Genomic DNA, 14,103 nt, shown 5'->3' on the forward strand with positions numbered 1-14,103 from the left:
TGGACAGTTCTTAACCCAGTTTCAGTAGTTTCATCAATGTTCTTAGATGTTTACTTTGCTTGATTCATTTCAATAATTTGACACTTCTGAAACAGATTAACATATTTTCCACAACCACAGTATGTAGTGGAATTGTACGTGGATTTTCTGTAGTACATACAACAACACTCTCTAAGTTTCAATTTTTATTTGACTTTTTTAACATTACGTTTTGATAGATTTAATTCTGCATGTTAAGTACATTCAAACCGGCAGCTCACCAGCTGAAAAACGTCAGAACAAAAACAAAATAATCAATCAATAAAGTCAACGTGGACTTTAACATGAGTCAACAGAAAAATGAGAGTCAAACTTTTCCTCACAGGGTTTTTGGATTCTTATGATAATAATATCTAATATTTTAAGCCTTTTCTTACACATGAGAGCTGGAGAAAGATTTGAATCAATAAACACATCAGACCTGTTGTTTGGTATCATAAATCCTTAACGGTGTTGAGATTGAACGTTTTTAATAAGACATAATACAAAAAGTGATTTTTCTGTCCAATTAGCAAATGCATAAAAATATTTTTCCACATCTGCATCACATCTGTGTCGACTGTCAAACCATTAAAGAGGTTTAGGAGACATTTTGACGTCTTTATAACACTAAATACACCACAAGATATTTGAGCTACTCTTGTACTTGTACCATGATATTCTGGCCTTAAATTGTTTGTTCACTAGTATAAATCAAATGAACAGTAGATTTGATTCACTCAGCAGCTAAATGGTAAAATTAAATATGAAGCAACAGTATTTTAACGTGTGTGTCAGCAGCAAACAGGTTTAAATTCATGTTTGTTGAGCAGGAAATCAATCAAACCGTTTCCACAACCGCAGCAGGACTTCTCTCTTGGTGATGCAGTTTACTTTTCTCTCTGCAGGTTTTACTGTTCAGTCTTTTTGGAGGCTGGAAGCCCTCGGCGTTTCTGTGGTCTCCGTCATCAGTTCCAGCTCAGCTCGGCTTCAGACTCGGCCCTCGTGGTTGAGCGTCGCTCTCTCCATGTGTCTGTACCAGTATTTGACTTTGGTGTTCTTCATCATGTCGTCAAACGCCTGCAGGCCCTCCATCACCCTGAGGACGCCGAACACCGACTGCAGATGGAGGGAAGCAGAAAAATAAATTGTTAAAAATCATCTCAGTAGTGGAGGAAGATATTTGAGTAAAACTTCTAAAACAACAACGTTACAACAGTCAAATGACCAGCCTCACCAGATCTGCCAGGTTGGGATGATCCCCACCCATGAACTTCCTGTTCTTCCCAATGGCTGCCATCCAGTCATTGACGGCTTTGTAGAGATCTTGTCTGACATCGTCCTGTAGGTTGTGTCTGTCGGATGGAGGAGAAGAAAATCTTAACGACACACAGAACAACCAGAAACATTTCCCTCGCAGAAGGAGATCGATCTGGACTCACCGGCTTTTCAGCCTTTTGGAGATGAGGAACATGGCTGCAGCGCCGACATATTTGGCAAAGAAACCTTCAAATGTACCAAATTTTCCCTCCCGTACGATGTAGTCGAAGGAGGCCAGGGCCTCGCCGGTGGTTCGGTACACGTTGGGAGATATGAGGTGCACGAGCCAATCATCAGCCCACTGACGCCACTTCATCTCCTCCCTGATAACAGGAACAGATACGGCAAGAAAAACATATAACATTGTTTTTACATAGAGGAAATTGTAAGAAAACTCTACAAAAAATTTCTTTTAATAACAATTATTGAAATAGTTTTATTGTCTAAGTGAATGCAAACTGCAGCAAACAACATTAAAACGACACTTCTTTATGAATTTAAGACTATAGAAGTAAATTAAAGTTGTTTAGGTGAAAAAGTCTGGACACCTTGGTAAATCATGACCTTTGGACATCGTGCTCTATGTCTCCATCAAATGAATTAATCTCCCTCCACTCATTCTCTGTTTGCGTCCGCCCCTACGTGAAAGCTGCTTCCAGCTTCCTGTATTAAAGCATTTGCAGGTTTTATATCAGCTACTGGACGACAGCCAAGACCCAGAGAAGCTCCGCTCCCAGTGGAGCGAGTGAAACCTTTTCCAATAAGAGTTTGCTGAGGGCTCCAGGCAGTGATTTCTTTCTCTGGTGTCTGACAGTGTGTGAGAACTAGGTCCAGACTTACTTCTGCATTCCTTTCTCAGGGTAAACCATTGCAGTCTGGTCCTCGCTCAGCATCAGCCAGTATTTGTTGTTGTACTCCACCACCTCCTTCCCTCTGTCGTTGACAGATTTCATCTCCGGGTAACAGCGAACTATCTCAGACATGTTTTTTTCCTTGGATGTTGTACTGCAAACAGAGGTGTTTTAATACTATAATACTACATCTTAGAACCTAAACAAATTAAATAAAATATATTTTTCTGTGCTTGTAAAACATTTTGTATAAATGCTGTAGCAGGAAAAATGTACAATCATATCCTTTCTTCACAATTCATCGATTTATTTTAACGTGAAGACGTCCTGTGGCTCTGTTTGATGCCACTCGGACAGTTTATTTACAATAATTTACATCACACACACACACAGCGAGCATCAACCTACTTGTTGATTACATAAGTTTTGATGGAGCTAATGATGACAGACGAGTCATTCAGTTGCTGTAAGAGACAAAAACAAAAAGAGAAAACACAGGTAACGGGTTTCATTTTAAATTTAATTACAACAGGATCACATTTTCTTTTCAGACTAAATAAATGGTTAAGCTGATCAGCTAATCGTTGCCGTCTGTATGTCAGGGGTGAATCTGGTCTTACCACTTCATCATCCACCATCAGGATGGGCACTTTTCTGTAGGTTGACCACTTGATCTCCTTCCTCATCACCGGGTTCACCTCCACGATCTCGTACGGCAGCCCGTGGTAGTCCAGAAACGCTCGCACCTTGCTGCAGAACGGGCAGGTCTTGTACTGGTACAGAGTCAACTTCAGACCTCCACCTGAAACCTGGAGACAGTTGATACACTATTAATTCAGTAATTTCCCCTCCAACACTGGCTTATTTACTAGACATGTTTGTGTAACAGCTTTTACTGATATGTGATATACATCTAGAAATGATCAAATATGCCAATCACAAACAGTCACAATATAAAGCCGATATAAGCAGATAAAGTTTTAAGTATTAAAGTGCACAACACTGGAAATCAGCCTTAAAGCAAAGTGAAGCAGCAAATCCTCAGTAAATCAGAATCTGGAACTAGGTCATTAGGTCAAGATGAACCTGTGAAGCTCTAAGCTGTGATTTTTACTTTATTCCCACTGTTACCTGTGTTAGTTATTGAGTCACTCTTAACTATCTCCATCCTCAGCTCATTGTGGATTTATTCCTTCACATGTGATGGTTATCTGACTATTAATCTGCTTTGTTCCACCTAAATTTACAAATGCGTATTTAGCGAACTGCTGTCCTGCTGCTGCAGGTGAGCGGACTCACCTGGGTCCGATCCTCGGCCCGGTGCTGCTGCACCGAGAGCTTCACGGTCTGGTACAAGCCCAGACCTCCACCGAGCAGGAAGGCGCAGCCCAGCACCCTGCCACCTCCTCCTGTCCGCAGAGAGGACAGCAGTCTGGACCGGACCCCCGCCCCGCCGGTACCGTACGCTCTCCTGGATACGAGCGCCGGCCCTTTCCCCACCAGGTAGGAGACGGTACCGGACCGGCGGGCTGCTGGAGACTCCAACAGAGAGCAGCCGACCTTACACAGAGCTCTGGCGGCCGCCATGTTGGTTTTACATAAAGTCCCACAATGCACCGAGAGGAGGCGTTTAAGGGTTTAGTGCCCCGGGTTGAGTCTGTCAGGCAGTGTGTCGTGAACCTACTTCTATTATTCTTATGATGTCTGACAATTTAGTTTCTTAGAAAAACACATTTTAGGGGCTACACACAACAGAAAATAAACATTATACCAAGAGATGTTTTATTGTGAATTCATTTTACATTTGTACTGTAAATTGCAAAACAATTTTAAAGGTAAAAACAAAAACAACAAAAAAGATTCAATTAAATTCAGTTTTATTTGTTGAGCGCTTTTTACAATTGACATTGTCACAAAGCAGCTTTACACAACCAAAGAACAGTACATGAACGGTGAATGTGTATAAAAAAAGATAAAAATGTCATCCATAAAATATAATAAAGGCCAAAGATCTCTGTCAGAATAAGTACAAAAACAGAAATATCTTAGAATCACTAGTACAGTGTATAAATACTCTACATCAAGTGTATTGTAGTATAGTATTAGCATAATCAACTCATTATGCAGAATGGCTCTTTTTAAAGTGATATATATTACATTACTGGAGATTTAAGTAATTATACATTAATGTGTGAACATCACTAATGTTCAGGGGATAATTTAACTACTTTATGTAGTTCCAGGTGGTTTAATCTATAATAATGCATAACCACAAATTAGTTTATTCTAATTCTATTGAAGATAAGCATCTGCAAAGTAACTGAAGTGATCAGATAAATATAGAGGAGTAAAAACGTTTTTGCTGTTGTGATGTGATTTAAATGCTACCATCGCATGTCATTAACTCTCTCCCGTAGTTGTGTTTTCTCCTCTCTGTTCTCCTCTCCAGGTATCCTCAACCCGGAGCTGTATATCTCCAGAGTCCAGTTACCGGACCAGTGTTTGTTGTTTGCTGTTCCTTTCTCTCCCCTCTTTCCACTCACCCTAGCCGGTGGAGGCAGATGGCCGCCCACCATGAGCCTGGTTCTGCTTAAGGGTTCTTCCTCTAAAGGGAGCTTTTTTTCTCCACTGTCACCTAGTGCTACTCATGTGGGCTTTCTATATGATTCTGTATACAGTTATACTTTGTAAGGTGTTAAACCTTAAACGCTGTAAAGTGCCTTGACTTCTGTTGTGATTTATATATATACATATATATATATACAGATAAAACTGAATTGATGTGCAGTGGAATATAAGAAACATAAAATGGAAATAGCCCAGTAAAGTACAAGCACCTTAAATAATACTTAAATGCAGTACTTGAGTAAATGCACTACGTTACCTCCAGTGTTTTCTATGTATTTTACGTGTGTATTGTTTTATTGTTATAAGAAGGTCGGGGTGCGTTCAAGTGCGTCTCTTTTGGCTCTGTGTCGTGATACGTGTGGTGCGTTCAGGAGCGTCGTAATTCGGAGTTGCTCCAGTTTCTCCGACCGCAGCAGCGTCTTGTCTCGGTGGAAGCGGAGATTCAGCAGCAGCAGCAGCAGCAGCAGCGGCAGCAGCAGCAGCAGCATCCATTTAAGCATCAGGGGTCTGATCAGCACCACATCGTTCCCCTCGGATTGACCACCGCTCCTCACTGGGATGTCGTCTTCGGGCACCGGGGACGATTCGCTCGGGAGAGCCGACGCTGGAGGACACGTTTCGGCTGGGCTTGTTCTTCGAGCGTGACTTGGAGCGACTGGAAGCGGCGATGGACGAAGGCAGGAGGAGACAAATAAAATTTTGATAACCGCTGGGTTTAGCGGGCTAGCAGGCTAACGTTAGCTAGCCCCCAGCTCGCCGTTGGTTGTTTTTACCCCTCTCTCCTCCCCGTTCACTGTCCGGTGCGGTGTTTTAAATCACGAACAAACACCCTTTAACGCGTTTACATATTCATATCGAGACATGCTGGGGTCGGGGAGGACATTTCTCTCAAGGATAAACCACCGTGGATGTCATCTAGCTAGCCTCCCAACGTTGACGCTAACGTTAGTTAGCAGCGAGCATCAGTAACCGTGCGCGTCTTTTCATCCGTGAAGAGCGAGATGCTGGCACCGGAGGAGCGGCTCTAACTCACGGACAACCACTCCACGAAGGTCATGACACCGAGAGAATGATCATGCTGGAGAAACAGGTAAGAAGTCGGAGCCTCGGGTCACTGGGTTCAGGTTTAAATACACACCTGGGCTCATCTGCATCATCGCTAATAGCTACACCCATTCTCCACCTGTGTCACAGCCTGCACCTGATGCTGTTCAGGTTATTATCATTATTAATAATAAACCTGCTGCTCATATTATCACCTTCCTCCCATCTCTCTGTATTTTTATATCTTTTACTGTTTAAAGACAGAGGTGGTTTTTGATTTTAGGTCAGTTATTTTACTACAAATCTGCTGCACAACATTAATCTGACTGCTTTAGTTAATTTACAGATGCATATATTTAATATACAATAAAAGCAACTAATAAACCCCAGTGTATTATTGTGCATTAAATCAATAGTTAAAAATACTCACACATTAATGCCTCCTCACATATAATCCATGGGAGCCATTCTGCATTGCCAGTGCTTGTATTTTGGCTAACTTAGATGTATTTTAATGCTAATATCTTTGTATATTTACTAAAACTGATGTTTAAATAGAAGATATGAGTACTTATGTACCAGTGCCAGAAAAACAGGCATGCAAATGTTTAAAATCTAAAATATTTGTTCTTTCTGTTATGTGACAGCAGCTGCTTTTATTCCACTACACATCCATAATTTGTCCTTATTTTTTTGATAATTACTATTTTCATCTGCTTTTGTCAGTATTAGTATTGTGCTTTTGTACTTAAAGTAAATTTTTGATTGCACTTAGTACTTGAGCTTTAGTAAAGGTGTAGGCCTACTTCTGCTTGTGGTGGAGTTTTCATGGAATTTGTTTGTTTATGGAGTTTTGATAAATTGAAATACTTGCTTTTAATTTAGTATTGAGTTGGTCCAGTTGTCGGGTCCACTTGTCACAGATGTCTGTGGTAGAAGTTTCACAACACAATAAAAGATTATACAAAATAATAGAAAAACTAATTTTAATTTGTTTATTAGAAATTCCCTGATTAAAATCAGCCTCTTTCCCACGGCCTCTCCAGCTGCTATACAAAAATAAAACTATAATACATCAGAAAATAGTGGAAAATGGTGATGACTAGCTCCCCATCTGAGGGAATTTAATCAAATGTTCTTAATCAAAACTGTAAATCAGTTAGTCAGTTAATTTTCATTTAAATATTTGCAGAATTAATGTCATTAAGCATTAAAAAATTCAGTAAACAGTAAAAATTCAAACATTTAACAGTTTCTACTTCTGTTTCATTGTTATACAGTAAATGATAATAGATTGAATATGTTTTTGGAAAGTTAAACAAAACATCTGAGGATGCAGCCATTTTCTTACATTTTATAGACAAAATGATTCATTAAAATCAGAATCTGCAGCCCTGTCCATAATCTACAGTAACTGGAGCTCCACAGCTCTTCTCTGCCACATAATTAGCAGTTAAAAGGCAACAATTTGGGGTTTGGAAATATTTAAGTGATAAATAAAACTAAATATGCCAAATATAAACTGGCTAGCGTTTATTAGCCTCAGTGATATTCTTAGCTGCAGACAGAAACCCTCCAGGAAATGTCCTTCAGCTGCTGGAGCCCATAACCTTCTCTGTCCAAGAACTATGGGAGGTGGAGTGGGGGTTCTTGAAGGGGACTTACTTCCTCCCATAGCAGCATCAGTGACCATTAATAATAGCCGACACGTCAATAATCCATCACATCCTCTGAGATGTGAAGTGTTTCTGCAGAGGACACACCGATGGACAGAAGGAATGCTGGTGTTGATGCTGTTTATCTGGAAACAGTCAATGAATCCATTAGTCACTCAGCAGTAAATTAATCCATTTCCATAAATTGTTTCATATTGATTCACTGTGGAGTTTATTCTCCAGCAGTTTAAAGACATAAATGTCAGGAACCGCAGCTAGAAAATCCAAAATGTATACAGGTGTCAGTGAATCTGTGTGCAATGAGACATTGAGGCCAATTCACAGTTTATTCCAAACTAAAACTACTTCCCCACGTACATTTTACGAGTATTAATGGGATTATAGGGAAACTTTCTACAGCTTATCTCGTTCTGGACATGATTCTTATTTAGGAATTATTGTTATTTACAGCTGGGGAGGACTGATGACAATATAAATGTCAATGTGTTCATTTGGTAAATAATTCTAGGCTTTATCACCACTGCTGTTTTTTTTATCTATCACACTTTGGCTGGTGTTACACTGAACACAGGTTTTAGACGTCTTCGCATGTGATAGTCAACATGTATGACAGGGAGGACTGTATGATGACGACAAATCGGTGTCAAAGGTCATGGCTGAGGTTTCTCGAGCAGGATGAGGATGTTAAGACTCAGACTCCCACTGCCTCAGTTTAAAGGGTCTATTTAACCCCCTGTTGACCCCTGTTGATCTCAAACACATTGCTTGGATTTTAGCATAAACAAACTTTTCTTATTCTTCTTTTCTCTCCATGTAAATCCTGTTTCCTTCTCGCTGCTATTATGGATGTTGAAACATGTGTTTTTCCACTATTGTAGGAATCGTAGATAAAACTGTATGCTTTTCTGTTGCTCCATTTTCTGCACGCTGCTCCAGAAACCACTCTGTTCTTGAAGCTTGACTTCACTCCAAGCATATTTGACTTCTTTGTCTGATGGAATGTGACAAGAATCAGACATTTTTTCTCCAGTTTTGTTTCCCGAGGGTTTTTTCTTTTCTATTGAAGCATTAGTTAGTGTGTGTGTGTGTGTGTGTGTGTGTGTGTGTGTGTGTGTGTGTGTTTGGATGAAGGGCCTGTCCTTGAAATCTCTTTCTGCTCTGTGGAGAAATGTGCAGACAGTGTTGCAAAGTGCAGGAGCTCGAACATTTCAAACATTTTAACTTGTTGCTTATGTTTTTCAAACTGCTCTAATTTGTTTTTCAAATCTGCTGTTTTAAATCCAACTGTCCACGTTTGTAATTTCCAAGTGACCGGATCAGACACTGTAATCATTTGCAGGCGTGCTCTTGCTGACTGAAAGCAAGTTTTCCATCCAGAAACATGAAGTCTGGCTGCTTTTCAATATGACTGATTATAGATTTCTTTTTAGGTTTCCATGGAAGAATCTAACTTGAAATTGAAGCAAACTGCTTTCATATCATGTTTGAAGGAGCTGCATTCAAATAAATATCAAATATCAGATATGAAAATGATCATTAACAAATTGCACCACTATATAACTTCTGTAGCATCTAACCTGTTTAAATGTAATTATTACAGCAGCAGCTTTTTTTTTCAAACTTGCGCCAAACTTCAGTCGATGAATAGATAATGCTTATTCATCATAGAAAATCCTATTTATTCTTTAGATTGATAGATCCCACTGTAATGAAAGTAAACGAGCATGTAGTTATGAATCAGCTGTGTCTCGGCAAGTTATGAATATGAGATAAAATGACCAGAGACTGACATCACACAACGCAGAAAAACTGAAAACAGGTTGTTAAAAGCAGCTGAAGCCAGAAAACCCTCAGGTGACAGCGGCATTAATGCAGATTAGTAAGTGGAAATGAGATTTCCTTCCAGCAATGTTCATCATCTGCTGGAGAGGATTCACAAAGGAATTCAAAACAAATACATTAGATAATATTTATCATGTAGACTGGAAAAAGGAACTTAGTGATGAAACAGGAATCAGTGAAATTCTCTGAGTGGTTAGAAGGATGAGCCACTCCAGGTTGGAGCTGGTAAAAGTAGGAACACTGGAACTGAAAGGTGAAAATTATTATCATGCTAAGATGGGCTCAGTGTAGCTTAGCACAAACACTGGGAAAAGGGAAACATCTAGCTTGTCTCTGTGCAGATAGTTTGCAGGATGTTACTTGACAAATAAACACATCTTTATTGTTGATAAAATTCAACGTTGACGAGATTTAGTTTCTCCACTAAAGCAGTTTCACAATAGAAGATAAGGAGCCAGCTGTGGTGAGAGGAACATGAGATAAAGATCTGGGCTTAGAAAACACAGAGCTGCTCTGTGAAGTAGATTGTGCAGTCGATTGTCTACATCTGACTGTAAACTTGTTGCTTTTGTGATGGAGACTGATTCTCCCGTTACAGGCCGGGCTGTAGCGTGTTTTGGACACCTCATTGTGACTTTAAAGTAGGTTTTAACCACATAAGATCACACGGAGGGCAGTTTGCATACGTGTGTCAGATGACGTGACCTCTTGTGTACCTGCACCACCCGTCCTGTCTTTGTCCACAGTCCACAGGAAGCCGATGTGCAGGTTACAGTCTGGCTTCCTGTTTTGGCTTGGTATCTGTTCAGGGAGAGAGGAGGAGGTCTGCTCTTACGTAGCCCTATGAGGAGCCAGCTTTGCCTCCCTGTTTCCATGACAACTGCTCTCCTACAGTATTGAGCTGTGGGATGGCTTCTGCATCTGAAAGCAGTTCCCACTGGTATTTCAGGCCCTCTCGCGCTTTCCCTTCAGCTGCTCCTTCACTGCTTCTTCTCCCTCTTCTTCTTCTACTGTCTCTGTGCATTTAAAAGCAGCAGCACTTCATCTTCAACTCGCTGCTCTACTGTTAAATCCAAACATCATTTGCATGTGAATCAGGACCCTTGTTCCCTCTTTGAATTCCCCACAATTACAGGCTGCAACTTGGAGCCAGTACACACTTAAAATATTTAGACCAACTGTTGTGTAAATCTGCAAATATTAGCTAAATGAAATAAAGAAAAGGAAATGATGCCAGTACATAAAATTTACATTTATTTAATATATATATACAAGTTGTTTATCTGCATTTAACTCTTTCTTCTGCAGTATGGACTAGTGTTTACAAATTGTTCTCAATCATTTAAAACAAAGAACATATCGTTAAAATGACGAAACAGTAAGCGCGGTGCTCTCTTTGTTCATTTTGCCAACTGCATTTTGCAATATATTTCCCGAAAGACTGGGTTAATAATTACAACGCTTGGATGTTTACTCTGAAATTAGCTCAGTTTTTCTGCACAAAGTGGTCACAGCAGGGTTGGAGCAGGACTTGTGTGACGTGAGGTAAAACAACACCTCAGGAGCTTTTTTAAAAACAACATACACGTTTCCACAGCTCTGAGGCAGTTTCTTTCTTTTCAGGTCAAAGCAAACTTACTTCCTTTCCATCGCCGTTTCAGCCATTTGGGGTAAAAGCTGTGTGACCTACATACGAACAGGTTGACTAGAAATATCTTTGAGAGTTTTCAAGAGGCTGTGCTGTTGATATCATTTTTACAGCTCAAATCTGAGGTTCTTCAGTTCAAAGAGGCAAAGATGATATCAAAAAGCAAATATGAAAATGTCAATATTGAATCCACCTGGAGGAGGTGATATTTTCTGATGGCCTCCTGTCACCTACAGAGAGCAGAAAAACACAGAATGCAGACTGAGAACACAAGTTTACTGTGAAGGTTTAGTTTTACTCAAGTTTATGATCATGTGAGACAAACACTTGAGAAGAAACAACTGTCAAAGACCGACTGTCAACAGAGAACGTCACACAGATTCATACCAACATCACTGAAACTTTAACTGTGGAGAAGTGTGGCTCCATTATTGATCCTGTGCTTTTTGGAGTTTACAGTCTAAAACCTAAAACTATCTGTATTTATAAACTATTTGTATTTTATGCTCTTTCTGGACCCTTGACAACATTAGTGCTCAAATAACTTTATTACTATTGTGAGTGTTTTATCACTCTGTCGATTTTATTCTGCCTCTGGTTCTACAATAGTGTGAAATAATCTTTAGGAATGTGTTTTTCATCAACCCCCAAAAACATATTCACAGCAAACTAAACACAATGTGACTCGGTATAAAACCAGAATAGACAGGACACTGCCTAACAGACCAAGAAAGAAGTTCTACAAAAAGCAAAATGTTATGAACAAACATGGCAAAGAAAAGGTTTTCATCTGACTGTAGCTCAGATTTGATCCAGTTTTGAAAATAAAAAATATTTAAATAACATATTCAAGTCAAGTAAAAATACCTCAAAATTGTATTTAAATACAGTGCTTCAATTTGCTCCCCTCAGATCCGTCCTGGTCTGTCCGTGTTTTTAGTGAACGCACTTTGTTGTGTTTGGCACCGTACACCAACTGTTCTACTTTAGCCAGGCCTGAAATGTTTTTGCAGCTTTTTTCTTGCAGCTCTTTTCTTGCAAATCATAATGCAAATAAAAACAGGTGGATTCAAACCTACATAGTGTAGTGGTAAGATCACAAGCCGGCTGTGACCTACCTCCAGTAGGGGTCCTTAGCCAACACCTCCTTATGCTTACCCTGCCTTGTCCTGGTACCGTGTATCTCACTTGTAAGTCACTCTGAATAAAAGTGTCTGACCAAATGACTGATGTAAATGTTTGATTGACAGGTTGTTACTGCACCGCACCGAGCAGGAAAACACCATCAAAGATTTAGTAACAGTGCAGATACAGTAACAGGAACAGATATTGAGGAAAGACACTAGTTTTCACATTCAGAAGTCTGGTAACCTGCCGAACGTCTCATTTCACATTTACCAGCAAAATTAATGAGCGGAGAGGCTGATGCATACATCAGTCTCAGAAGCAGCCACCTCTCTTCATCTTTAATGGGCTCACACAGACAGTCTGGCACTACAGGAGCAAAACAGAGCCAGCCCCTCTCTCTTGATTACATCGCTGCAGCATAATGAAGCAGAAGACGGCAACTCACATCCCCTGTGTGTACCTGCTGCATTTCATTTTCATGTTTTATTTTGCTTTACGTGTTTTGCTGTAGCGCATGTTAACAGTTCTGCCTGCGTGTGACTGAGGAGAGACAGAAATCAGACGGGCAAGACGGGCGGCGGTTGTGGCATAACAGCTGAGTGTTGCTAAGCTGTTGGGCAATACCTCCAGAAGACGGAAAGACAAGAGAGCAGCTGCTTACAGTTAAGACATTCCCTGGTGAGGAAGGGAGGGAGGAACGAGGAGCAGAGGGGGGGAGGAAAGACGAGAAAAGGAAGAGGGAGGGAGGGAGGGAGGGAGGGAAACGACAGGAGTGCAGGGTAGTTGGAGTCTAGGAAGCAGAGAAGGAGGTGGAGGTGGAAGGGTCCCTTTTTTATTCTTTCTGAGACGGATTCCTCGCAGCCATAGCTGAAAGGCAGAGCGGCCGGTAGCAGCTGGAGGAGTTCCTCCTTGATTAATTTTTATTTTTATATTTCGGCCGGTGCATGTTTGTTGTGTGCGAGCGAGCGGCGGCTGCGCTGCTTGGTGCGCTCGGTGTGCAGCATGGAAGCCAAGTCCCTGTTCAGCCTCCACAGAGCCCTCGCACAGCCAGTCAAGATGTGCATGTTCGACTTCCCCGTCACCATCCTGGACGACCTGGTGAGCTCCACCACTGCCTGTGCTGCTGTGTGTGTTGTTGTTGATGCAGTGAGTGTGTGAGACCATGAGTGAACACAAGTGGGTTTGTGTGCGTGTGCTACATTTTACTGATGCTCAAATGTATGTAGTGTGTATTTCTGTAATACATCCCCGTTTCTATCTGTGAGTGTAGGTTTGTGTGTCACTGGGGCGTTAAATATGTATTTTCATGCAATCTCAATCAAACAGACAAAAAACAAACTACTGTAATTTGATTTGTAAAAGAGACAACAACAAAGTATCCAGGTACTACAGGAAGCCCCAGGCACAAGTGTGAGTTTGTTCGGTGCTGCAGTGCGAGAATGTGTGTTTCACAGTTTGTTGGTCTTGTATGTGTGTGTACATGTCACCTTGTTTGTACAAGCCTGTAGCTTGTTGTGTTTTTACTTATTCACTTGTACAGATGTAAATGTGGTGTTTCTCATTATTCATGTATAGGATGACACAGCAACAGCTTTTTACATTTATCTACATCTATCTTAGTCTAACCTAAACTAGGGAGGATGATTTAGCTGCATTTTTGTACGTTGCCGTTTTCTTTCACACCTCCAACCGAGTGCCATCCAAATAGGGGCCTGTAAACAAAACGCACGTCTCACTAGCAGTTTAATGAGCCGCAGGGGAAACTTATCAGGCCTTCAGCAACTGTAACTGTAATTTGCTTTCCTCCCGTTTTCTTGTTCCGTGCTTCATCAAGTGATTGTTCACCTCACCATGACTCTCATTTCACTTTCAGGTTTTTGTGTAATGCTTGGACTTTCTTCTGGTTAGATTTCATAATCGGTCATGACAGCACGATTTTCTCCACTTC

The 14,103-nt window shown here is 40.7% G+C and overlaps 2 protein-coding genes across 3 annotated transcripts in view; one reads left to right on the forward strand and one right to left on the reverse strand.

Moving 5' to 3' along the window:
• Positions 1–172: 172 nt before the first annotated feature.
• Positions 173–3,824, reverse strand: ptgesl (prostaglandin E synthase 2-like; the record flags this gene model as incomplete). The annotated part of the gene is made up of 7 exons (XM_026343050.1): positions 173–1,137; positions 1,256–1,373; positions 1,461–1,661; positions 2,179–2,343; positions 2,598–2,653; positions 2,810–2,998; positions 3,489–3,824. Coding segments are annotated over 7 exons (1,194 nt in total), but the record flags the coding sequence as incomplete, so codon positions are not given.
• Positions 3,825–5,282: 1,458 nt separating this feature from the next.
• LOC113150262 (ral guanine nucleotide dissociation stimulator) overlaps positions 5,283–14,103 on the forward strand; it is a 42,573-nt gene continuing 33,752 nt past the window's right edge. Inside the window, exon 1 of one of the 2 annotated variants that reach the window (XM_026342697.1) lies at positions 5,283–5,907. In XM_026342697.1, the coding sequence (XP_026198482.1) occupies positions 5,887–5,907 (21 nt within the window). In that variant the 5' untranslated portion in view covers positions 5,283–5,886. Of the gene's footprint in view, positions 5,908–12,928; positions 13,254–14,103 lie in introns of those variants that run through there. The other variant, XM_026342696.1, reaches the window with a different exon arrangement.

Source organism: Anabas testudineus, chromosome 9 (genome assembly GCF_900324465.2).
Source record: "Anabas testudineus chromosome 9, fAnaTes1.2, whole genome shotgun sequence".
In the NCBI taxonomy this organism is placed as follows: domain Eukaryota; kingdom Metazoa; phylum Chordata; class Actinopteri; order Anabantiformes; family Anabantidae; genus Anabas; species Anabas testudineus.